General features: G+C 41.9%; 1 protein-coding gene across 2 annotated transcripts in view; it reads left to right on the top strand.

Annotated features, from left to right (window-relative positions):
• Positions 1-27094, top strand: part of TBC1D4 (TBC1 domain family member 4) — a 219158-nt gene that overhangs the window by 120129 nt on the left and 71935 nt on the right. For both annotated transcript variants that reach the window (XM_029058002.1, XM_029058003.2), the window contains exons 4-8: positions 3690-3794; positions 7538-7670; positions 14148-14239; positions 15313-15423; positions 16268-16387. In XM_029058002.1, the coding sequence (XP_028913835.1) occupies positions 3690-3794; positions 7538-7670; positions 14148-14239; positions 15313-15423; positions 16268-16387 (561 nt within the window). The remainder of the gene's footprint in view (positions 1-3689; positions 3795-7537; positions 7671-14147; positions 14240-15312; positions 15424-16267; positions 16388-27094) is intronic.

Raw genomic sequence — 27094 nt, 5'->3', positions numbered from 1 at the left:
AATGAATGAATGAATAAATAAATAAATAAATAAATAAATAAATAAATAAATAAATAACAGATATATATCTCTATATATGTGCTGTGGGGATGACGGGGGTGAATGAAGGGAGCAAGTCCGGGTGATGCAGAAGGGAGTGAGAGAAGAGTAGAGGAGGGCTTAGTCAGGGAAGGCTTCTTGGAGCAGGTGTGCCTTCAAAAAGATTTGAAAGTAGGGAAGAGCAATTATCTGACATGAGAAGGGAGGGCATTCCAGGTCAAAAGGTAGGATGTAGGGGGAACAGACAGAGACCCAGGCCTGGGCCAAACTGCTTATCTTCATGAGCCCAATCTGCCACTTTTCAGGATGTTTAGACTCCAGAAAGATAGACTATTTAGGCAGCAAGCCATCTCCAGGAAATCAAGTCCCAGACTAAGCCTCCCTTTTCCTCAACTCCCCCTCCCTTCCGCGTCATCTTGACTTGCTCCCTTTGCCCTCCCCCACCATCCCTTACGTATATATCTTTATATTTATAATTCTATTTATATTGATGTCTGTTTACTTGTTTTGATAGCTGTCTCCCCCCTTCTAGACTCTGAGTCTGGTGTTGGCAGAGATTGTCTCTTGCTGAACTGTACTTTCCAAGTGCTTAGTACAGTGCTCTGCACAGTAAGCACTCAATAAATATGATTGAATTGGATTAAAAAGTCCCATTATTTCTGCAGAGAAGCTGATGAACACCACAAACATTTTTAGCCTGCAACACTATGTCTCTGTCCATACAAACCATTCCAGTCACGTTAACGATTTCTGAGAACCTACCTCCCACATGGTATTTTTATGGTAGAAGAGAAGGGAATATTAATCCCTTAGCATTTGACCTAATAGTAATAATAATATTGATAATGATGGTGGTATTTGTTGAGTGCTTACTATGTACCTAGCACTGTACTAAGCTCTGGGGTGTATACAAGATGATCAGGTTGGACACAGCCCCTGTCCTTCATGGGGCTCACAGTCTCAATAGGAAGGAGAAGAGATTTTGAATCCCAATCTTACAAGTGAGGAAACTGAGTCACAGAGAAGTTAAGCAACTGGCCCAAGATAATACAGCCCAAGGTCAAAGTAGTGGAATTAGAATTGATTCATTCAGTCATATTTTTAGAATGCTTACTGTGTGCAGAGCACTGAACTAAATGCTTGGAAAGTACAATTCGTCAACAGATAGAGACAATCCCTACCCAACAACAGGCTCACAGTCTAGAAGCGGGGATACTGATAACAAAGCAAAACAAGTAGGCAGGCATCAATAGCACCAATATAAATAAATGGATATATACACATCATTAATAAAATAAATAGAATAATAAATATGTACAAAGATACACAAGTGCTAGGGGGCAGGGAGGGGGTTAGAGCAGAGGGAGGGAGTCAGGGCAATGGGGAGGGGAGGAGGAGCAGAGGAAAAGGGGGGCTCAGTCTGGGAAGGTCTCCTGGAGGAGATGAACATTCAGTAGGGCTTTGAAGGGGTGAAGTGTGCTAGTTGGCGGATGTGAGGAGGGAGGGCATTCCAGGCCAGAGGTAGGATGTGGGCCAGGGGTCGACGGTGGGACAAGTGAGAATGAGGCACAGTGAGGAGGTTAGCTGTAGAGGAGCAGAGTGTGCGGGCTGGGCTGTAGAAGGAGAAAAGAGGGGTGAAGTAGGAGGGGGCCAGGTGATGGACAATTTTGAAGCCAATAGTGAGGAATTTTTGCTCGATAAGAAACGTTGATAGGCAACCACCGGAGATTTTTGAGGAGGGGGGTGACATGCCCAGAGCATTTCATTAGAAAGGTAACTCAGGCAGCAGAGTGAAGTATAGACTGAAGCGGGGAGAAACATGAGATTGGGAGATCAGAAAGGATGATGATGCAGTAATCGAGTCGAGATATGATGAGAGACTGTATTAACAGGTAGCAGTTTGGATGGAGAGGAAAGGGGGGATCTTGACGATGTTGTGCAGGTGAGACTGGCAGGTCTTGGTGATGGATTGGATGTGTGAGATGAATGAGAGGGCGGAGTCAAGGATGACACCAAGTGTGCGGGCTTGTGAGACAGGAAGGTTGGTAGTGCTGTCCACAGTGATGGGAAAGTCAGGGAGAAGACAGGGTTAGGGATGGAAGATAAGGAGCTCAGTCTTGAACATGTTGAGTTTTAGGTGGCGGGCGGACATCCGGGAGATGTACTGAAGGCAGGAGGGAGGGAGAGAGAACAGTGGAGGAGATGTAGATTTGGGTAGGTCCCCTGACTCCCAGGCCCGTGCTCTTTCCACTACTTTATTTTTATGGTGTTCGTGCTTAATATGTGCCAGGCACCCTACTAAGTGCTGGGGTAGAAACAAGGTAATCGGGTTGGATACAGTCCCTGTCCCACATAGGGCTCACAATCTTAATTCCCATTTTATAGATGAGTTAACTGAGACCCAGAGAAGTTAATTGATTTTCCCAATGTCACCCAGCAGAAAACTGGCAGAGCTGGGTTAGAATTCAGTTCCTATGACTTCCAGGCCTGTGCTCTTTCTATAAGGCCATGCTGTTTCTCTAATAATAGTTGAGGTTTTTGTTAAAGGCTTTACTAAATACTAAGCACTGTACTAAGAAGTGGGATAGATAGATACAAGATAATCTAATGGGACACAGGCCCTGTTCCACATGAGACTCCCAGTCTAAGGGAAATGGAGGATAGGTATTTCATTCCCCTTATATAGTTGAGGAAACTGAGTTACAGAGAGGTTAAATGACTTGTCTATGCTAAAGCAATAAAGAAGCAGCTCAAGGATTAAAACCCAGGTCCCCTGTTTCCCAGCCCTGTGCTTTGGGAAATGTGAATCACACATAAACACCCACAGGTAGTACATATATATAGTGACCTAGTGGATAGAGCATGGGCCTGGAAGTCAGAAGGATCTGGATTCCAATTCTACCTCTGTCAATTGTCTGCTGTGTGACCTTGAATAAGTCATTTCACTTTTCTGTGAAATGGGAATTAGGACTGGGAGCCTCAAGTGGGACAGAGACTGGACCCAATCTGATTAGCTCAGTAGAGTTTATTCCAGCAGTTAGCACAGTGCCTGACACATAGTAAGTGCTTAACAAATACCATAAAAAAATGAGTTGCTAAGAAATGGTGACCGTGTCTGGTTTTTCTAATTCATATTTTCCCCAGATTTTAATACAGCACTCTATAAATTAATAAATTCTTAATAAATTCTACTACTACCACTAAAGTAAATTAGCATGTCTTAGTGGCAAGACCATGGACTTGGGAGTCAGAGGATGTGGGTTCTAATGTCTCCTCCACCACTTGTCTGCTGTGTGACCTTGGGCAAGACACTTCACTTCTCTGTATCTCAGTTACCTCATTTGCAAAACGGGGATTAAGACTGTGAGCCCCACATGGGACAACCTGATTACCTTGTACCTGGTACCTGGTAATCAGGTAATCAGGTACCTGGGTACCTTGTACCCAGTGCTTGGAACAGTGCTTGGCACATAGTAAGCACTTAACAAATACCATAATTATTACTATTATTGTTATTATTATAAATGTTGAAAAAACAGAGTAATATGGGTATTCAGCTTATATTCAGGGAACTGAAAATTTTAATTAATCAATGTAGTTGTTTAAAAAAGATAATCAGAGAAGCATTGCATTTCTATTTCTCCTCCCAGGGTATTAAGCAGGTTGATCACTTTGGATTTATATGCCGAGAGTCTCTTGAGCAAGGACTGAGTCAGTATGTTTGTTATGTGTTCCAGTGTGCAAGCGAATCCTTGGTAAGTAACATTGGTTGCCTTGCACAATCTCCTAATCATTAGCAGTGGTATTTATTTGAGTGCTTACCATGTGCAGAGCAGGGTACTAAGCACTTGGAAGAGTACAGTACAGCAGAGTCGGTAGACATATTCTTTGACCACAGTGAGCTTACAGTCCTAATATCAGAAAAAATCCAGCAGGTTCCTGCTGCCAGCCTTGAGCCACAGGGAAGAACAAAGAAAACATTTTGCAAGCAAAGTGCTTAAAAATTCCAATAGAAAAATAAGAAACAAAAACCCCACAAAGAAGGTTGCTAGAAGGTACACTTTTTCCTATGCTTTGGAAATCCATTCACTTGGAAAATCTTCAGTCGAGTGTCATTTGGAACTAAAAATGTCCTAAAATGAGGAAGAGGGAGAGCGATTACTGTCCCTGAGAGCATGTTGAAAGGTGTAATTCCTGTTGTTTATTCTTTTTACATGGTTCACCTAGTCTCAGTTTTAGCTGGCTTAGGCTTCCCTCTGTGAGGGAAGGGGTCTGGACCATTGGACCCCTAGAAGTCTCTTTCAGCTTTACAATTCTGCCATTCTAAGAACTATTTGGAATGTAGTGAAGTGCCTTTTGGGTGGGCTCTAAGTTTAATATGATAATGGTTAAGAGAATTCATAGAAATTCTGAAAGAAGGTGTGTGCTTGAAACGAGGAGATTTAAAAAACCAACAATTTCAAATCCATACTGAATAGTGTAAGCAGGTTTAAAGGAGTAATTCAATAAGAGAGGCACTGAAAAGATCTTCATTCCTTGTAGTAAGGATTATGCCACCCTAAATTGATCGGCCAATTAATCATTCACATTTATTGAGCACTTACTGTGGGCAGAGCATTTGTACTCAGCGCTTGGGAGATTACAGTATCTGTTTCCTGCCCACTACGAGTTTACAGTCTAGAAGATGCCATACAAGTTGATTTCACTTCCTTTGGGAGCTTCTTACAGTGACAAAATGAGAATAAGTTCAAGGAGAGGGCTGAACCCTCATGGAAGATTCAAATTAATCATATGACCGATCTTTCAAATCCTTAAAACAGAAGGCATATCGGATACCAGAAATCACTGTGCATATATATGTAATTTTCTGGGCTTCCTGAAAAAAGAAAGTACTCTGAAGTAAGAGAAAATGACAGTCCAATGTATAACACTTTTTTCTTAAATCCTATAACATTTGCTTTTTGAATTGTGACTGAAAGCAATTTGTACTGAGAGAGTTTCATATCACATTGAATTTCCTTATAGAAAAATCATGGTGAATTTGATTCAGAATTAGGTTTAAATCCAATTTTTGAATGATTACTGTGGGCAGTGTCAGCACATTAAGGTTTCCGTAATCCAATGCCTCAACTGCTCTGATGTAGAAGTAGATTAAGTGCTTTAAATACCACCTTATCCTTAGCAAGACCAAAGTGAAGAGGAAAACGATTCTAAAAAAAAGATTGTGCATGAAACATGAACGCTAGTTTCGAATATCAAAGAGGGTGGTGTTGTGAGGAATCCTTATCACTTCGTACCCCACCATGCCTGCTTCAGAGTTTGACCTTTCCCAGTCCTCCGGAGTGTGGGAAAGCCACACTGTTCTATTTGTGGTGGTGTCACAGTGATGACAGGGCCACCAACTGAAGCCCGCTTAACAATAAGTAAAGATGAGCTGTTGTTGGCCTCGAAGTAGCAGCTAGGAAACGGGATGGCTGCATTCAAATCCCCTGAGCCAAATGAGTGAAAGAGCAAGAGAGAAATCAGCTGATGTCTGGAATTGCTGACCCACTGGTGAGATTCAGCCCTTAGACAATGCCTGTGGTACTTGTCAAGGGTAGAGTTGTGTTAATTCAGACACCTTCGCCCACATAGAAAAATAAGCATTTAACTTGTCCGGATATTTTTTTCTAAAGGAGTAGCCCATTTGAAACAAATTATTTTTGTTCAGGAGCTGTGGTAAAATATAAATGGAAAATTTAAGAGCAAATTTACATGCAGAATCTCCCATTGCACATCCACGAAGCTCCCAAATCATGCAGTGTGTGAAGCGAATGTCCAGAGTGTCGCAAATGAAATGTGGCATTTAAACTTTTCTCTGGAAATTCACATCTACCAAATGAACTATTTAAAAAAAACTCTCTCCTCCCTCTGACTTTTTGATCACTGTAGAAAAGGCCATAATCCTTCCTGCGTCACAAGCCCTCAACCGTGGCATTATATTTAGTTTGTTTCTCTCCTTCATCCCACATATTCAGTCTTTAAATCTTGTTGATTTTGATCTCCACAAGATCTCCAGAATTCACTCCTTCCTCTCCATCCAAACTGCTACTACCATACTGGTTCCAGCACTTGTCATATTCTTTTTCTGCCACATCAGCCTTCTTGCAAACCTCCCTGCCTCCAGTCCTTCCTCTCTCCAGTCCACACCTCACTCTGCTGCCCAGATCTTCTTTCTAAAAAAAATGTTCTTCACACATCTCCCACTCCTCAAGTGCCTCCAGTTGTTGTCCCTTCCTGTCTGCTTTAAGCAGAAACTCCTCACCATCGGATTCAATGTACTCAATCAATGTGTTTCCCCCCTTTTTTATCCTCGCTCCTCTTACACTACAACCCAGCCCACACACTCTACTCCTCAATTACCAACATACTCACTGTCTCTCACTCTCACCTTACCTGTTGTCAACCCCTTACTCAAGATCTCCCTTCCCTCTCTGGCAAATCAACACTCATCATATCTTCAAAGCTGTACTGAAATCAGTCCTTCTTCAGGAAGCCTTCCCAGACTAAGTTCTCATCCACCATCCTTTTCTTCCCCTGCCCCTGCATTGCTGTCCCATGCGCTCAATGATAATAATTACAAATTTTGGTATTGTTAAGCACTTACTATGTGCCAGGCACTGTTCTATGCGCTGGGGTAGTTACAAGATAATTAGGTTGAACAGAGTCCCACATAGGCCTCACAGTCTTAATATCCATTTTACAGATGGATATTAAGACAACTGAGTCACAGAGAAGTAAAATGACTTTCCCAAGCTCACACAGCAGACATATTGTGGTGCCGGGACTAGAACCCATGACCTTTTGACTCCTAGGCCCGGGCTCTATCCACTAGGCCATGCCCCTTAAGCACTTAGATCTATCCTCCTATCCCCACTTCCACAAAACATACAAGCATAAGTATATACATAAGTGTATAGCCTTGTATTTAGTTGTTTCCATTCATTCAATCATATTTATTGAACATTTACTGTGTGCAGAGCACTGTACTAAGCTCTTTTCTCCTGTATTTTACCTGTTAGACTGAAAGCTCCTTGTGAGCAGGGATTGCATCTACCAACTGAACTGTACTCTTCTAGGTGCTTAGTAGAGTTTTGTACACAAAGTAAGGGCTCAATAAATAACTTTGATTGATTGATTGGCCAGTATCTGTGTGGTTGGTTCTATTGATTAGAGAGCTATATTCAAACAGTCTCACTCACCAATACTTATAGACATATATATGTCACTTTCTTGAATTTCTGTCTCTGTTCTCAATAATCTAACTTCAACTCACATGTGTCTCTTCTGCTAATGATCAAATCAGGAGACATCTTACATTTGTCTAATGACCAAATTTCCACTGTTTGGGATTGTTGATGTCAGGAGGACCTGTATTGTAGCGTGTGCTTTTTATTCAGGAGCCCAACTGGAATAAAAAGCAATTTTTGATAGGCTTATATGTTGTTTCTTCCCTTAGGTGGATGAGGTAATGCTTACCCTGAAGCAAGCCTTCAGTACCGCGGCTGCTCTGCAAAGTGCGAAAACCCAGGTTAAACTGTGTGAGGCTTGCCCCATGCACTCCCTGCACAAACTCTGTGAACGGATTGAAGGTAGAGTAGTCACTTGACCTTTCTCCCGTATCCTGCCTCTGGCCTGGAACACTCTCCCTCTTAATATCTGACAGAAAATTGATCGCCCCCTCTTCAAAACCTTGAAGGCACATCTCCTCCAAGAGGCCTTACCTGACTAGCCTTCTTTTCCTTATCTCCCACTCCATTCTGCATCACCCTGACTTGTGCCCCTTATTCATAGCCCCTCCCAGTCTCATAGCACTTATATCTGTAATTTATTTATTTATTTATTAATGTCTGTCTTCCCTCTAGATTGTAAGCTCATTTTGGTCTGGGAATGTGTCTGTTTATTGTTATATTGTATGCTCCGAAGCACTAAATACAGTGCTCTGGACACAGTAAGCACTCAATAAATATGATTGATTCAGAGTTCACTGAGGAAGCACTATGCAAGTTCCTACAACAGTAGGTCTTGGTTCTTTTTAGAATTGAGAGCCATGCTCAGGAGAAACGTAGCCTTATAAAGAAATCATATGATTCCAGAAAGCAGGTTTCACTATATATGCACCCAGTAAGCACTCATAAATATGATTGAATATATTCCCCAAAGTGTCTATAGAAAAAAGCAATTACAATAATTTACCATTTTCAGTCTTAAAGGTCTGCCAGATAACTAAATGCAATAGCTTATCTTTAGAAGACTGGAAGCTCTATAATGTGCTAACATGTGCTGGGAGATGGGTGATCAGAACTGCCTCAGCTCATTTTTCCTTGTTGTCTGTTTCATTGTGATAATCACCCCTTAAGGACAAATGTACCAGGAGTGGAGGAATCTTAGAAGAATTTCTTACTGGGCTAACACCTCTTTAAAGCACAAGTTAGAAACAAAATAATAATACCTTGAATTTATTTTTCCAAGGTTCTTTCACATCAGTTATCTTGTTTAGCCTAATGTCATCCTTTTGGTATAGTTAGTATTTTCTTCAATTTCCATATAGCCACAGAGAGGTTAGATGATTAGGTCAGTAAAAGAGCTGGGATTAGAATCTAGGTCTCCTAATTCCCCAAATCATATTCTGTTTGCTAAACTGCACTGCCTTCATAAAGAAAGGGTTAGGTAGAGAAGAGATAAAGACTCAAGGGAATCGGTAGCTTGTGAACACCTGTAATCTAGGCAGTGACCAAGAACATAGGTTTTATTAAGCATGATCTGTATCCAGTAAGAGCATATCATTTTGCTATTATCTGCCAATACCAACTAGGTTTTATTAGATTGGGGATTGGGAAATCTTGTGTTTCAGTAATAAGAGGCTCAAGGGAGAGTGTTAATTAAAAGAAAATCAAAATCTACTGATAACAGAGTATTCAACATTAAATTTGTAAAAGAACATGAGATTGGATTCTGCCATAGTTATATAATATAATAATAATTGTGGTACTTGTTAAGCACTTACTGTTTGCCAGATCATGTGCAATGTGTATTCTGCTAAGTGTGGAGCAATTACAGTTGGACACAGTCTCTGTCCCACAGGGGCTCACAGTCTAAGAGGGAAAAAAGGTATTTATTTAATGCCCATTTTTCAGATGTGAAAACTGAGGCACAGAGAAATGAAGTGACTTGCCCGAGGTCACACAACAGGACAGTGATGGGGCCGGAATTAGAACCTGGGTCCTCTGGCTCCCAAGAGTGAGCTCTTCCCCTACCCCAGGCTGCTTAGCATCAGTTGTGAAGCCTTGACAAACATGACTGTGATGGACTTGTTTAAATATTACTATTTTGTGAAAGATAAAATCCTACCTTTTTTAGGTTTTCCTAAAAGTTCTTATTGTCATATCTCTCTAGTAATAATAATGTTAATAATAATGTTAGTATTTGTTAAGCGCTTACTATGTGCAGAGCACTGTTCTAAGCGCTGGGGTAGGCACAGGGGAATCAGGTTGTCCCACGTGGGGCTCACAGTCTTAATCCCCATTTTACAGATGAGGTAACTGAGGCACAGAGAAGTTAAGTGACTTGCCCACAGTCACACAGCTGACAAGTGGCAGAGCCGGGATTCCAACCCATGACCTCTGACTCCAAAGCCCGTGTTCTTTCCACTGAGCCACGCTGCTTCTCACTGGAGAGTGGATTCTCTACTTTGTCATATAGAGGAGATTGCAAACTGGGCTTGTTCATCTGAAGCTTCTCCACATCACAACACCCATAGTTCAAAACAGCACCTCTCGACCTAGACAAATACTAAGGCTGTTTCTCCTGCTGATAGTTAGGTTTTCAAGCATTTTTTAATATTCTTTGTAATCCATCCAATTTTCATACTGTTAGCTAAGTGCCATTGAGAATTGAGTGAATTATAAATCATTATTTAGGGTAGAAAGATCAATATCTGTTCTCTGGATCTCCACTCAGTAAATTTACATACTTCTGTCATTTTGTTTCCTCTTTTTCTTCCATTTATTACCCATTTCTACTATTTGGGTTTTATATATCCTCCTTTGTGTTTCTGTTTATTTCTCTTCTTCTCATCCCCCCCACCTCATTAAATTGCTTGAGAAAAGTACTTGAACTGCATAAAGGTTAGATACTTCTTCTCTTTCCCTTTCTTTTTTGTTTTTTAAAAGTATTATCCTCCCTTTCTGCCTGCCCATATACGTATTAGCATATGATGACCAGGCCTGCTTTTATGTTTGGAGACACACACACAGACACATACATTCAAATTGAGCCATACTGATCGACTTATGGTCAACAGGCATGCTCACTAAATTCCTGAACTGAAGTGTGATCAGTGCTGGGAAGAACACCATCCCTGCTAATGCATGGGGTAAACTGATGTTTGTCTTTCTTCAGGGAGTGTGCTTGATAGATAGAGAAACAATGTGGTCTGGTGGAAAGCACACAGGCCTGGGAGTCAGGGGTTTTGAGTTATAATCCTGGCTTTACCACTTGCCTGATGTAGTACCTCGAAGGCAAGTCAGTTCTCTGGGCCTCAGTTTCCTCATCTAGAGATGGAGATTCAGTATCTGTTCTCTCTCCCACTTAGAGTGTGAGCCCCATGTGGAACAGGGACTGTATCCAACTTCATTATCTTGTACTAACAGTGTGTAGAACAGTGCTTGGCACATAGTAAGCATAATGATTATGAGGGTGATGATGATGATTCTTATTATTTCCAAGTCTGTCCCCTTCCCTTCCGTTCCCACCAGAGAATGGGGTAGGGAGAAGACCCTTCAGAACATTGGGAATCTTGTATGAAGGACCGCTGTAGGGCACGGAAACGGGGAGGATCACGGTGTTGTCAGATGTGAGGTAAAGTGCTGTGGAGGAGAGGATTTGGTAGGGAAGATGAAGAGTTCTGTTTGGCCTTACAGAGCTTGAAGTCCTGGCAGACATCCATGTAGAGATGCCCTGGAGGCAGGAGGAAACGTGAGATTGCAGAGAAGAAGAGAGGTTAGGGATGGAGATGTAAAGTTGGGAGTTATCCACATAGAGGTGGTGGTTAAAGCTCTGGGAATGGATGAGCTCCCCAAGGTCATGCTTACACATGGAAAATAGAAGGGGACCCAGACCAGAGCTTGGAGGACAGTCACAGATCAGGGTGTGAGACAGAGGAAGAGCCCAGCAAAGGGACAGAGAGGGAGCCGCTGGAGAGTAGAAACAGGAGAGAACTGTGTCAGAAAAACTAAGGTCGGAATGTTTCCCAAAGAAATAATAGTGAAGAATAGAGTATATTTAACTTGGCAAAGAGGAAGTCATTGGCATCCCTGGAGAGACCTGTTTCAGTGGGGTGAATGAGGCAGAACCCAGATTCTAGACGGAGTGGAGAAGAGGAAGTGGAAGAGGAATGGAGGCAATGGGTGTACATCTCCAGCCCCCATCTCTTTCCCTCTCTGCAGTCTCCTCCTATCTTCAAGACATCTCTACTTGAATGTCTTCTTGACACCTCAAGTTTAACATGTCCAAAACAGAACTCATTTTCCCACCCAAACCCTTTTCTCCCCTCACTTTCCCGTCACTGTAGATGACACAACTATCCTTCCTGTCTCACAAGCCCATAGCCTTCACATTTATCCTTGATTCCTTTCTCTCATTCAACCCACATATTTAGTTCATTACTAAATCCTGTCAGTTCCACCTTCAAAACATCACTAAAATTGGCCCTTTCCTCTCCATCCAAACTGCTAACCAAGTTAATACAAGCACTTACCCTCTCCCACCTTGATTACTGTATCAGCCTCCTTGCTGACCTCCCAGCCTCCTGTCTCTCGCCACCCCAGTCCATACTTCACTCTGCTGCCTGGATCATTTTTTTACCAAACATTCAGGACACTTTTCCCATGGCTCAAGAAACTCGAGCGGTTGCCCATCCACCTCCGCATCAAACAAAAACACTTCACTGTTGGCTTCAAAGCAGTCAATCACCTTGCCCCCTCCTACCTCACCTTGCTCCTCTCCTACTACAACCCAGCCCACACACTTTGCTTCTCTAATGCCAACCTTCTCCCTCTATCTCAAACAAGTCTATTTCGCCGCTGACACCTCGTCCAGGTCCTGCCTCTGGTCTGGAATGCCCTCCCTTCTCAATTCTGACAGACAATTACTCTCCCCACCTTCAAAGCCTTATTATAATGGCACATCTCCTCCAAGTGGCCTTCCCTAAGCCTTCCTTTCCTCTTCTCCCACTCCCTTTTGCGTCACCCTGACCTGCTCCCATTATTCATCCCCGTTCCCAGCCCCACAGCACTTTACTTACATATCAGTAATTTATTTATACTAAGGTCTATCTCCCCCTCTAGACTGTAAGCTCGCTGTGGTCAGGGAATATTTCTGTTCATTGTTGGTCTCACCTTTATAATATTGCCTAGATCCACCATTTCCTCTCCACCCAAACGGCTATCTTACTGGTACAGGATCTCATATTATCCCAACTGGATTATCGTGTCAACCTTCTCTCTGATCTCCCTTCCTCCTGTCTCTCCCCGCTCCAGTCTCTTCTTCATTCCGCTGCCCGGCTCAGCTTCCTGCAGAAACGCTCTGGGCATGTCACTCCCCTTCTTAAAAACCTCCAGTAGTTGCCTATCAACTTCTGCACGAAACAAAAACTTCTCACTCTGGGCTTCAAGGCTCTCCATCACCTTGCCCCTTCCTACCTCTCCTCCTTTCTCTCTTTCCACTGCCCACCCTGCACACTCCGCTCCTCTGCCACCCACCTCCTCACCGTCCCCCGTTCTCGCCTATCCCGCTGTCGACCCCTGGCCCACGTCCTCCCGCTGTCCTGGAATGCCCTCCCTCCTCACCTCTGCCAAATGAATTCTCTTCTCCTCTTCACAACCCTACTGAGAGCTCACCTCCTCCAAGAGGCCTTCCCAGACTGAACTTCCCCTTTTCCCTCTGCTCCCTCTGCTGCCTCTCTGCCCCCACCTTCACCTCCCCTCAGCTAAGCCCCCTTTCCCCCCCTTTCCCTCTGCTCTTCCCCCCTCCCTTCTCCTCCCCTCAACACTGTGATCATCCACTCATTTGAATATATTTTTATTACCCTATTTATTTTGTTAATAAGATGTACATCACCTTGATTCTATTTATTGTTATTGTTTTTGTCTGTCTCCTCCAATTAGACTGTAAGCCCATCAATGGGCAGGTATTGTCTCTATCTGTTGCCGAATTGTACATTCCAAGTGCTTAGTACAGTGCTCTGCACATAGTAAGCACTCAATAAATACTATCGAATGAATGAATGAATAAATTTTATATTTAGTACCTTGCTCTGTACACAGTAAGCACTCAATAAATATTACTGAATGAATGAATGTGCAAGCAACTTGTTCAAGGACTTTAGATTGGAATGGGAGGAGGTGAATAGAGGTAATAACTGAATGATGCAATAGGGTCCATAAAGGGCATGTAGTTTAAGGGCAACATAAACAGGAATAGGAAAGAAGCCATAAGAAAGTGAATAATAATTATATTTATTATTCTGGTATTTGTGTCAAGCATTGTTATGAACACTGAGGTAAATCTAAATTAATCAGGTTGTACACAGTCGCACATGGAGTTCACAATCTACGTAGGAAGGAGAACAAATATTTAATTCCCATTTACAGTTGAGGAAATGAAGCATGGAAAAGTGAAGTGACTTGCCCAGGGTCACACAGGAAGTATAGGCAGATCCAGGTTTAGAACCCAGGTCCTCTGATTTCCAGGCCCATGCTCTCCCCACCAGGCCACACTGCTTCTCATGGATGGTTGAAAATGGCTATCAGAGAAGAAAGATGGGTGGGTAGAAGGTGGGAAGGCATGGGTTTGAGGTGTAGGGGAAAGGAAGAGGACAATTATGAAGGTAGATGAGAAATCTTCTCTTGAAAGATGGCCAAGAAGGATGGTCCAGGGTCCGGTCCCTAAAGCTGAGGAGTCGTGAGTTGGTCAGATCCCTTAAGCCTGCATAGGGTATAGAGAGAATATGAATTTCAAGTCATGGTCCAAGGATTTTGTTTATATGTTGCTTCATAATTTCTCCTAAGGTCTTTACCCACCTAGAGCAAAGTTGGTGATCCAGAGGCACCTGTCATCCCTGACGGATAATGAGCAAGCAGACATTTTTGAACGAGTTCAGGTAATAGTCAATGATACTTGTTTTTGTCTTTGTACTTTGGTGGACCTGTTCTCCCCAAAGCACATTATAAAATTAATTGCATAATAATAATAACAATAATAGTGGTTTGTTCTGCTCTCACTATGTGCCAAAGATTGTGCTAAGCATTGGGGTAGATATAAGTTAATCAGGTCTCACATGGAGAACAGATGAAGGAACTGAGACACACAGAGAAGTTAAGTGATTTGCCCAAGTTCACACAGCAGGCAAATGGAGGAGCCAGAATTAGAACCCAGGTCCTCTGACTCCCAGTCTTAGGCTGTTCCCAATGAGTCCGGCTGCTTCTAAATAAAGCCACCTTTCATCTATTCCCATAAGGGGCCTGCATTTTCAGTGGGTTTAGGATGAAATGTAGAATACCCTTGCAAAGGCTATTGGCAATCTGGGGAACAGAATTCCCCTTTGCCCAGTCACAAAAAAGGGCTAGAGAATTGAGGCAATGGGTCATAAGGGTTCCTCTCCCCTTACACCAGCCCACTGTGAGGTTGACAGATGATAGCTGAACTCATTAGGTTTAGAAAGGAACGTGGTTCTGCATTTTTGTTCATAGGGAAATTCGCTTCCTCCCATCTCAGATTCCAGTTCTGTGAGTCAGCTGGATGCTATGCTTTGCAAGACCTTTATTGATTTACCTTACAAGAAAAGTTAATTTTTTAGGAAAACAATTTTTTTAAATTTTCTTCCTGACCAAAGTTTATTATTATTATTCCTGTTACTACTACTTATCACAATAATAATTTGGGTATTTGTGCCAAGTAAGTGCTAGGGTAGATAGAAAATAATCCAGTCAGACACAATCCCTGTCCTTCAAGGGTTCTCATTCAAATGGGGACTTGTAATAAATATTTAATACCCATTTTTACAGATGAAAAAACTGAAGGCTAAGGACTCTAAATGACTTGCCCAAGGTTATTCAGGAAGGAAGAGGTGGAGTTGGGATTAGAACCCAGGTTCTCTATCCCCCAATCCCGAGCTCTTTCCAAAAACAGTATTCTTTTTGAACAGACCACTTATTTATAAATTCACCTCAACAGAAAATGAAGCCAGTCACTGATCAAGAGGAAAATGAACTAGTGATCTTGCACCTGAGGCAGTTATGTGAAGCCAAACAAAAGACCCATGTCCACATTGGAGAAGCCCCATCAGTAAGTATCTTCTGATTGGCTGTGCTTGTATCTGTATGGACTCCTCCATTCTCTATTTTGAAGAGGCTGTATTTCATCTCTAGTAATTCATCTACAGTAATGGAACTGTAAACCCACAGACACTGCTGTTACCTTCTAGTTTACTATATATTTTTCCTACCTAATCCACTGTATTTGAACTGACATACCATTCTAAATAAAGGGAGAATTGAGCCCATAATGTTTGTCACCCACATAGTGAGAGAAATATAAGCTTTACCCGCAAATAATATAGTGGATGCGGAAGAGTATCCTCTTTATTGTAAGCACCAGTCTCTCTGTGCCCACAGTTTAGTGATTTTGTGAACACTTGGTGTATTCTCTTATAGAATCATTTAAAAGGAAAAACATTCCATTTGATTGTAAAATTTGAGCTAGACAAGTCCCATGGGAAATAGAGGTAAAAACCAAATGTATTCAAAGATCCAGCACCTAGCTCCAACAACCAAGGTGTAGTCAGTCATTATGTGTACAAATTGCTGAAAAGACAACCATCATACACAGACACACACACACACACACACACACGCATGCGGCGGATCTTCATTGCTTACATCTTCAAAGAATTTGATCTCTACTCAGCGCGTACAAATATACACATTCATGAATCTGAGCACTATATTCTATTGTGTTCAGAAACAATTTAAAATATATCATTAGTACTCAAACTAATCACTTTGTTGATTTTCTGGAAAGTGGGTGGCAAAGTTAGATAAAATGATAGGCACATGTGAAGAAGCTCATTGCACTTCTCTTAGTCATCTTGGTTTTCCAAATTGAAAATATGTCCTTTTTCTTTCTGCAGAATACATCTAGTAATACAATTCCTGAAAATTCAACAAGCAGTGGCAGATTCAAACTTGACATCCTGAAAAACAAAGCTAAGAGATCTTTGACTAGCTCTCTGGAAAATATCTTCTCTAGGGTAAGATTGACAACTGAGATACAAGAGTTTTGCCAGGTTTGGCTGAATCATGACTCATTGTACTGTATTGTATTTTCTTCTGCTTAGATTTGAGGCACACTATTTTAAATGTTCAATTTGCAAAGTTAATAGTTTTCTAATATGCTCTTAAAAAAAGGTTTGGGTAACTATTTCGATTACTATACTCTGTTAGTTATAATCAATCAATCAGTGGGATTTATTGAGCACTTCCTATGTCCAGAGTGCTGTACTAAGCACTTGGGAGTGTACAGTACAGCAGAATTAGCAGACATGTTCTCTGCCCATAATACACGTACGGTCTAGAGGGAGATCATCTATAGAATTAGACTGTTGGTGTCAGAGGCATAAGAAAGGGAAAACAGTATTATAGCTTGACCTTAACATCTCCTCATTGCCTTTTACAGTAAGTAATAATAAACAATCGATGAAGCAAGCAGTGGTATTGAGTGCTTATCATATGAAGAGCATTGTATTAAACCCTTGAGGCAGTACAGTACATTAGAGTAGGTATAGATATTCCCAGTGTCAACTTCAGGTGGTGACCGAGTGAATTGGTGAGATTGCCAGTTCTTTTTATTATTATTATTTTTGTTAATAATCACAATAGTAATGATAATATAATATTTGTTAAATGCTTACTAGGTATATAGCACGTTTACACATTATTAATTTGTGCACTATCTTTATTCCATTGTGTTCAAAACCAATTTAAAATATCCTATTAGTACTCAAAAACACTTTGTTGATGAGTTGCTGGAAAGTGGGTGGCAAAGTTAGGTGAAATGGTGTACACATGTGGAGAAACTTCATGCTTCTTCAATCAGCATCTTGGTATTTCAAACTGAAATATACACAGCACAGGCGTATATAGACGATATGAGAAGCAGCATGGCTTAGTGGAAAGAGCATGGGCTTGGAATCAGAGGTCGTGGGTTCTAATCCCAACTCCGCCACATATCAGCTGTGTGACTTTGGGCAAGTCACTTACCTTCTCTGTGCCTCAGTTTTATCATCTGTAAAAGGGGGATTAAGACTGTGAGCCCAATCTGGGACAACCTGATTGCTTTGAATTTACTCCAGTGTTTAGAACAGTGTTTGGCACATAGTAAGTGCTTAACAAATGCCATTGTTATTATTATTGTCAGGTCCCATTTGAGGGCCACAGTCAAAGTAAGAGGAAGAGCAGGTATTGAGTCCCCACACTGTAAGCCCGTTCTGGGCAAGGATTGTCTCTATTGCTGTATTGTACTCTCCAAGTGTTTAGTACAGTGCTCTGCACACAGGAAGCGCTCAGTAAATACGATTGAATGAATGAATGAGTGAATGAATGAATTTTGCAGATGAGGGAACTGAGGCACAGACTGCCCAAGGTCACACAGCAGAAAAGTGGCAGAGTCAGGATTAGAACCCAGTTCCTATTATACCCAGACCCATGTCCTTTCCATTAGGCGATGCTGCTTTTGATTTCATAGTATGCAGTTAAAAACAAATTATATTCCGGGGAGGAGCAATGGACTCTATTGTCCCCTGGGTGGGGTATAATGCACCTGTAGAGGGAGGAGCCACATATGAGGACATTTGAAGGCAGCACAATGATTTTACTCTCCCAAGAAATTAGTACGGTGCTCTGCACACAGTAATTGCTCAATAAATACAATTGACTGACTAACTGACTGGGGTCCACATCCCCCCTAGGGTAGGTGAAGCCAGGCTGGGCTCCCGCATGCCCCTACTAGTGCGGCTCTTAAGGATATGCTGGCAGTCAGTCAGTCAGTCGTATTTATTGAGCACTTATTGTGTGCCGAGCACTGTACTAAGCACTTGGGAGAGTACAATAGAACAGTATAACAGACACAATATAATTTCTTCATAACATCCTGTCTTCTGCCACAATCTGCAACCTTTCTGATGTTTCTTCCGTTATTGTGGTATCGGCTCTATCCGTAAAATGGTGCCTCTTCCACTTTCTCCCTGGACTTTTCCTAGCTTTAGTGTCTTCTCCAGAGAATTAGTCCTCCTGATGATGTGTCTGAAATAGGCTAATCCAAGTTGAGTCATTTGGCCTTCCAAAGACCACTTTGGTTTAATTTGCTACAAAATCCATTTGTTTGTTTTTCGGGCAGTCCACGGTATTCACAAAAGCCTTCTCCAACACCACATTTCACAGGAATCAGTGTTCTTTCTATTCTGTTTTTTCACTGTCCAGCTTTCGGATCCATACATTGTCACTGGAAACATCAGGTCGGGAGACCTTAGACTAGCCTTCCTTATTCCTCAGGGATTACGGGCTAGTCCGGTGTCTGAAAGGAGGGGAAGAAGTGAGCCGGGATCCTCGCCATGCCTTCTGGATAGGAGTCCACTGGATACTTCACAGAAGTTGGCAGCATTTCTAGGAAGCCTGGGAATGTGTATGGTGGCTCCTTTGGGCATGGAATGTATCTACCAACTTTGTTGCATTGTACTCTCCTAAGTGCTCTGCACACAGTAAGCGTTTAGTAAACACCACTGATTGATTGATTCTGCCTTTGTATCAGGCCCGCGCCCTATAATGGCAGAATGGAGGATAGTAGGCAGTGAGGCAGATCTGCCCACTGCCCAGAAAAAGGACCACCATTCTTTGCAGGTGACCTGGTCAGATACGTAATCCACACTATAGTACCAAAGGAAGCTAGATTTCCTCCCATAGGCAGGTGTCAGATACCCTTTCTTCTCCAAGCACCAACATGAACAGAAAAAGAGATTTCTCCACAATATCATTTGCCAGAGGGGCATCAAAGCATTAGGCCTGGATAATGGATGTAACCAAGAGTGGTTGTCAACTCACGGGGTAAAGGACTGTTTACCTCTTCAGATTAATGGTTCTCAGATAGAGATTTCACTATCCAACAAAAGGCAGCCGCAGGCTTTCCCAGCCCGCCCTTACACATGTTGATGATCTTACAGGAGCACTTTGCCAACATGATCAGAGCACATTAATGAACTGCAGTGGATAAGAAGTCTACACAGCTATGGATGGTGTGCCAACATGCAGCACACAGGTTGATAGTAATGTCCAAATATGGAAAAGTAATCAGGCCACAAGGTAAAACTAAACAGCACTGTTCTGCTCTTACTCAGTGAGTGTGCCATCCCCGTTTTTCATGTTCCAGGTAAAAGAAAGACTTCCTCCTATGAGCTAAGCAAACACGACTCACTGACTTAATCATAGTGTAGCAAAAGGACAGAAAAAAATATATATCTCACCAGCAATGCCTTGGGCCAAATTATGGGCTGACCATCTCCTTCTTCAGGCTCACAGTGACACTATGGTATCCATGACCCCTAAACCCCAAAGCTTTTGTAGAAGAAATACCCCTTTAACAAGTCTTTAGGCAAATTACAGCAGTTCTGTTCGCATGAGGAAGTCCATCTCCAAGCACCAACATGAACAGAAAAAGAGAATTTCTCCACAGTACCATTTGCCAGAGTGGCATTAAAGGATTAGGCATGGCTAACCATTCATGTCCCTAAGAATGGTTGTCGACTCGGGGTAAAGGACTATTTACCTCAAAACTAATACAATAATTCCAGGTCCACTTGAACAACAAGGGCCTTAGAGAAGTCAGTGCCTTGTGAAAATCATTATAAGGAGCTCCTATGACAGAAGTTGGGGTGCCAAATTTGAAGATGACCAAAGCTGGAGTCGCCACCAAACCAAAGGCCTTAGTGAAACAGTCATCTGTATCTGGGTTGCGTAGTAATTGGGATTTCTTGAAGTGAATGGAACTGTGGCTCTGAGCTGGGGAGAAGGGACTTTCTGTTTGGGCGAGGTCACCGGAAGGTACTATCCTGCCTCTCTCCCTATCCCTCCCATTCCCAATTGTCCTGCCCCTAAAGAGGTTTAAAGGACTTAGACTTTGATGGAGCCGGCCGGGTTCTGCTGCATTTTAATCAGAGTATCTTTGGAGGAGTTTGCCAAATAGTAGGATCTCTGTCCAGAGGGATGCACGTCCTCTGTGGAACCCACTGCCGATCCATCATTAGTCCTTTCTGCCACACCTACATCCTCGGGTAAACTCCACTCTCTGGTGATTCACTTTTGAATGAAAAGAATGATAACAGAAATGGGGAATCACATTTATTCCCTCTGTGTGTGTGTTTCCCTATATAATAAAATATGTAGATATAGTATAGTGTGCGTGTATACTATCATATGTATGTGTATGCATACACATGTACACACACATACACACATATTCATACATGTACATACATATATACACTGTACATATTTACATACATATACATACATATTCATACATGTAAATACATATATACACTGTACTAAGTGCTTGGAATGTACAATTCGGCAACAGGGACAATCCCTGCCCAATGATGGGCTCACAGTCTAAACGGCTCACAGTATATATATATATATATATATATATATATATATATATATATATACATGCCCCTACACGTGTTCACATGTATACAACCCCCTCACACATATCTGTGTACACATGTATATACCCCTCCACACTCACACACCCATGTACACATATATAGATCCACCACTTCTTGGATTTGGTTTCTTTTGAGATGGGATTTGATGGGGTAGGGCTGGGTCAGTCTAGTTCTTGATTTAACTGTATTTGTTAAGAGCAAGGGCCTCTGGGAAGTTTGGGCCTCTGATTTTTGACTTTTGTGGAGCTTTGGATTTTACAGCTTCAGGCACGAACTCAAATATTTATGGGTACAAAGCCAAGCATTGTATCAAATTTATGAGCAGTTTAAAGTCTTAAAACTTGATCTCGAGCTGATGTAATAGAATTTAGATAAGGTGCTAGAGGGTTACAATTGAGAAGCAGCGTGGCTCACTGGAAAGAGCCAGGGCTTTGGAGTCAGAGGTCATGGGTTCGAACCCCAGCTCTGCCACTTGTCAGCTGTGTGACTTTGGGCAAGTCACTTAACTTCTCGGTGCCTCAGTTCCCTCATCTGTAAAATGGGGATTAAGACTGTGAGCCCCACGTGGGAGAACCTGATTCCCGTGTCTACCCCAGCGCTTAGAACAGTGCTCGGCACATAGTAAGCGCTTAACAAATACCAACATTATTATTATTATTATTACAGGAAATGTAATGTAATAATTCCTTTGGAAGAGAGTGGTTGGTTTGGAGAGTTTTCCATGTTTGCATAGCACCAAAGTACATTTTGATACTTGGCATTTCTTTGTAGCTCAGAGGGCTTTCAAACCATTTGTATAAGTCCTTCTTAGCTCTAACCCCTGTCCTGTCAGATCAGTTACAGGGTGACTTTTGACATCTTACGTGGAGGAGAACAGATACTCAGACGTGGTTAACGATGCCCCATGCTGATCCATTGGAGGAGTTTTGGCTGGAAATCAGAGTATATACCTCCCTGTTCAGGACTCTCTCATTTTCTCCCGGAGGCTTGAAAATCAATAGACTTTATAAATTAGTATGCTGGCAAAAGTTAGGGATGGTCAGAAATTACAAGCTACTTTGCAAATCCATAAACATTCAGAATGTTTAGTCCACGACTCCCACTCCTCAAGAATCTTCAATGGCTGCCCATCCACCTGCACATCTAACAGAAACTCCTTACCATCAGCTTTAAAGCCCTCAATCAGCTTGTCCCATCCTGCTTCACCTCACTAATCTCTTACTACAGCCCAGCCCGCACACTTCATTCCTCTGATGTCCCTATCTCATCTTTCTCGCTGTCGACCCCTCGCCCACATCTTCCCACTGGCCTGGAACTCCCTCCCCCGCCATAAATGCCATACCACCACTCTTTCCACTTTCAAAAGCACAGTTAGAGTCACATTTTTTCCATGAGGGTTCCCTAATGAGCCCTCTTTTTCCCAGTCACTCTTCCTTCTGCATCATCTATGCACTTGGGTCTGTGACCTTTGGACATTTGATATTTGCCCCACTCCCAGCCCCACAGCCCTTATGTACATCTCTTTAAATTATTCATTATAAATTACTCATATTAACGTCTGTCTCCCCCTCTAGACTGTAAGCTTATTATGGGCAGGAAATGGGTCTGCTAATTTCTCTTACATTGTACTCTCCCAAGTGCTTTGAACTATATTCTTCAAAAAGTAAGCACTCAATTCCTACCTTGACTGGCTGAGTGATTGATCTATAAATGATTATTTTCTTCAGCAATCATGTACATGCAAGCATTCTTGAATCACTTAATCAGTGGTATTTATTGAGCATTTTATTTTGTGCTGAACATTGTACTAAGTGCTTATGATGACACTTATGCTTTCATTATTAAAGCCTTAAATATATGTTCTACAAATAGGGAAGGCTTGCCAGAGAGTACAGTTACCAAGTAGAAATAGGGTTTGGGTTAGGAAACAGAATTTAATAATAATTCGGACCATTTGTTATGTGTAGTAAAGGAGGGAGTGTGGCAGAACCTATACATTATAAGCTCATACTTGGAAATGGAGTCTTGTTTTCCTTCCATGTGGTTTATTTATAAAGGGGTATTGTTTTTTGATTTGGCTATCTTTAGCTGCTTCTCGCCCAATTTTGTTAACGACCTAAACCTTTTTCCATTGTCTCATCAGCTATTCATTCATTCATTCAGTCGTATTTATTGAGCGCTTACTCTGTGCAGAGCACTAAGCGCTTAGAAAATATAGTTCAGAGGAGCAGCTGATTGAAGACCAAGGTTAAGATAACCTGGTTGACCAGTGCCCTCCTTCCCTCTTTTCCCAGTCCCTTCTGCCATTACCATTAGTCCATTCAACTTAAAAAAGTCATGGACCAAATACTGGTACTTTCAAACAGCAATGGGAAGCCTGTCTTTGGGAATACTCACAACATTTCATTTGGGAACACTGTTTTGGGAAATAGAGCATCTGAAAGCTGAGAATACATGAAATAGTATTACCTAGTTCAATGTTCAGCACATAATAAAATGCTCAGTAGATACCACTGATTGATTAATTGATTCAAAAATGTGTGCATGTACATGATTGCTAAAGAAAATAATCATTTATAGATCAATCGCTCCCTGACCTGTTCCCTTTATTCACAATAATAATAATAATTGTGGTATTTGTTAAGTACATATCATGCACCAAATACTGTTCTAAGTGCTAGACCAGATACAAGGTAATCAGGTTGTCCCACGTGGGGCTCATAGTCTTAATCCCCATTGTACAGATGAGGTAACTGAGGCCCGGAGAAGTGAAGTGACTTGCCCAAGGCCACATAGCAGACAAGTGGCGGAGCCGAGATTAGAACCCATGACCTTCTGACTCCCAAGCTTGTGCTCTATCCACTATGCCATGCTGCTTCTCTATTCATCCCCCTTGACAGCCCTATAGCACTTAAGTACGTATTGTAATTTTATTTATTTATGTTAATGTCTGTCTCCTCCTCTAGACTGTAAGCTCCTTATGGGCAGGGAATGAGTCTGTTATATCGTATTCTCTCAAGTGCTTAGTACAGTGCTCTGCACACAGTAAACACTCAGTAAATACAATTGGCTGACTAATCGACTGAGTGACCTACCACTGTACTAGGTGACTTTACTACTGAAGCCACCTTTTTCTGGATCAGACCTGGTTTTGCCTGGGAGCCCTCCTAAATAGAGAGCAAATCTATTTTGGTGGAGGAGCTATGCTGTGAGCTGCACCCCAAAGGTTGCCAAGGCCTGTAAATTTTGTAACCTAACAAGGTCTTGCCCTATGCCAAACAATTCATTCTGTGAATTGGAAACCAGCCAGGTCATCACTGTGGGTCACGTAGTCAGAAAGATTTATATATTTCCAGGCAGGCCAATTTTCTTTAGGTTATGTAGAAGCAGAGTGACATTCCATCGTGTGGCTGACCCCACGATTACTACCATTTTTAGATACTAGATTAGTCTCTATAGCTAACTATAGCTGTTTATATGAAACCGGAGTACCTTTAGGAATGCAGAGTTGCTTACTAACAACTCGAAGTTGATACAAGGAGAACCCTTTACTTGCCTCTTGTATTACCAAATTCCTAAATGGAAGAACTTACAAAGCTATTTATAGCAGGGTCAAAGTATATTTCATGTATCTTCAGCTTTCAGATGCTCTATTTCCCAAAATAGTGTTCCCAAATGAAATATTGAGAGTGTTGTGAGCATTTCTAAAAGACAGTCTTCCTGGTGATCTTTGAAAGTACCAGTATTTGGTCCGTGACTTAAGTTGAATGGACTAATGGTAATTGCAGAGTACAATTCTGGCTTGTGATTCTTGCTGGCAAAATCTGCAAACTAAAGACAGAAATGTAAAGTGTCTGTGTCTGAAGAGTGGTTTTTGAGAGATTGCGGAAAACAATGTAATTGAACCATCTTTTTTTTAGGGGCTTTCTTGAATATTTCTTCAAATGTTCTATAGCTCTCCCTTTTCAAAAATTCTTACTACATAGAACTAAAGTACAGTATGTATGATACTGATTATACTTCATTTTTAATTTACAAGTGGAGATGGAAATAGCGGGTTACCAACCTTTAGTTAAGAATACCTCACATACTTGTAGATTAAGTGCAGCTCTGCCTTATCTTTTCCATTTCCTTTAACCGTTTTACTTGGTACTGATTTTTCCAATCCATGATCTTTTTGACTCTCCTCAGAACTTACTACAAGTTCTCCCCCATCCTTGTCCACAGAGCATAGTTTTCTAGTAAAGTGTTGACCAGCTGAGAGGAAGAGGAGCTCTGCTTATGAGTCATGTATAAATACGTGTACTGATATAGACAGCACTGGGCTAGATCTTACAGACGCACTTCTGACTCATAATCAACTTTGTGTCAACCTTGACCTTTATATCACTTTTTACTGCAATTTGCAAACAACCCATCCTTTCCTTCTTTGCATTTTGGGGTTGGTTTTTCCCTCCAGAGTGAGTGCTCTGCCGTATGTTTCCTGAACCCTTCCTTTTGTTTCTGACCATCTTTCTGATTTGTTAAAGTCAGTTTGAATTCTCACCTGAACCTTCCCAGTGCTGCTTTGTTTCTTTCCCCAAACAAATTAAAGAATGCACTCTATATGCATCATAATAATAGTATTTGTTAAGCACTTACTGTGTGCCAGCTACTTGTTCTAAGCGCTGAGGTAGATACAGGGTAATAATAATAATGTTAATGCTTATTAAGCACTTACTATGTATGTGCCAAGCACTGTTCTAAGCACTGGGGTAGATACAAGTTAGTCAATAGGGCTCACACCCTTAATGCCCATTTTCCACATGAGTAAACTGAGGCCCAGAGAAGTGAAGTGACTTGCCCAAGGTTACACAGCAGACATGTGACAGAGCCGAGATTAGAAACCATGTCCTCTGACTCCCAGGTCCATGCTCTTTCCAGTAAACTATGCTCATCCCCTCCATCTCTCCTCATTCTCCTCATTCCCATCTTTCTCTTCTTCCTCATCTCCCTTTCGAAAATCATCCTCCTCTTTTCATCTCCCCCTTTCACCTTTCCCATTTTCCTTTCTCTCTCCCCTTTTTCCTTTCTCCCTCCCCTTTTGCCTCTGCCTCACCTCTGTCCTGTGATCAAAATTAAAATTGCCTACTATTAACCTGATTCTGTAGTAATTCATTATGGACTGCTCATCCATGAATTTATCAAAACCCATCTTGAGTATGTTGATGTTTTTGGCAAAATTTTAGCACTTGATAATTCCCAAGTAGTCTCCTATCCAAATAATAGTAATGTTAACAGTAATAATAATTATGGTGTATATTAAGCTCTTACTATGTGGCAAATACTGTTCTAAGCACTGGGGTATGTACAAGTTAACCAGATTGGACACAGTCCCTGTCCCATGTGGGACTCACACTCATCCCCATTTTTATAGATGATGTAACTGAGGCACAGAGAAGTGAAGTGACTTGCCCTAGGTTACACAGCAGACAAGTAGCAGAGCCGGAATTAGAACCCAGAGTCCTTCTGACTCCCAGGGCCGTGCTCTATCCACTAAGCCACACAGCTTCTCTACGCATCCATCACAAGCTGGGAGGGATTAAGCCTTGAGATCCTCACCCTTCAATCAAACAATCAATCATATTTTTAATGGTATTTCTTAAGGGCTTACTATGTGCCAGGCACTGTGCTAAGTGTTGGGGTGGAGACTAGAAAATCAGGTTAGACACGGTCCATGTCCCCCATGGGGCTCACAGTCTTAATTCCCAGATAAAGTAACCGCAACACAGAGAACTAGGCAAGCCATAGGTCCTATTTGATTAGAACTTACTATTCAATACAGTCGCATTTATTGATCGCCTACTTTGTGGAGAGCACTTTACTAAGCACTTGGGAGAGTACAATATAACAATAAACAAACACATTCCCTGACCATAGTGACTATGAGTCAAGTGCTGTTCTAAACACTAGGGGGATATAAAAGTTAATCAGGTTGGTTACAGTCCCTTTCACATATGAGGCTCAGAGTCTTAGTAGGTGGGAGAACAGGTCTTTAATGCCCATTTTGCAGATGACACAATGCGCAGAGAAGTTAAGCGATTTACCTGAGGTTACATGACAGGCAATTGGCAGAGCCTGGATTAGAACCCAGATCTTCTGACTCCCAGCCCCTTGCTTTTTCCAGCAGGCCATGATGCTCTATGCAAAACACCGTATTAAGTGCTTGGGAGAGCGCAATAAAGGAGCCACATTCCCCTC

Source organism: Ornithorhynchus anatinus, chromosome 2, assembly GCF_004115215.2.
Source record: "Ornithorhynchus anatinus isolate Pmale09 chromosome 2, mOrnAna1.pri.v4, whole genome shotgun sequence".
In the NCBI taxonomy this organism is placed as follows: Eukaryota; Metazoa; Chordata; class Mammalia; order Monotremata; family Ornithorhynchidae; genus Ornithorhynchus; species Ornithorhynchus anatinus.
The sequence above is the reverse complement of the archived record's forward strand: the minus strand, read 5'-3'. Positions and strand labels throughout refer to the sequence as shown.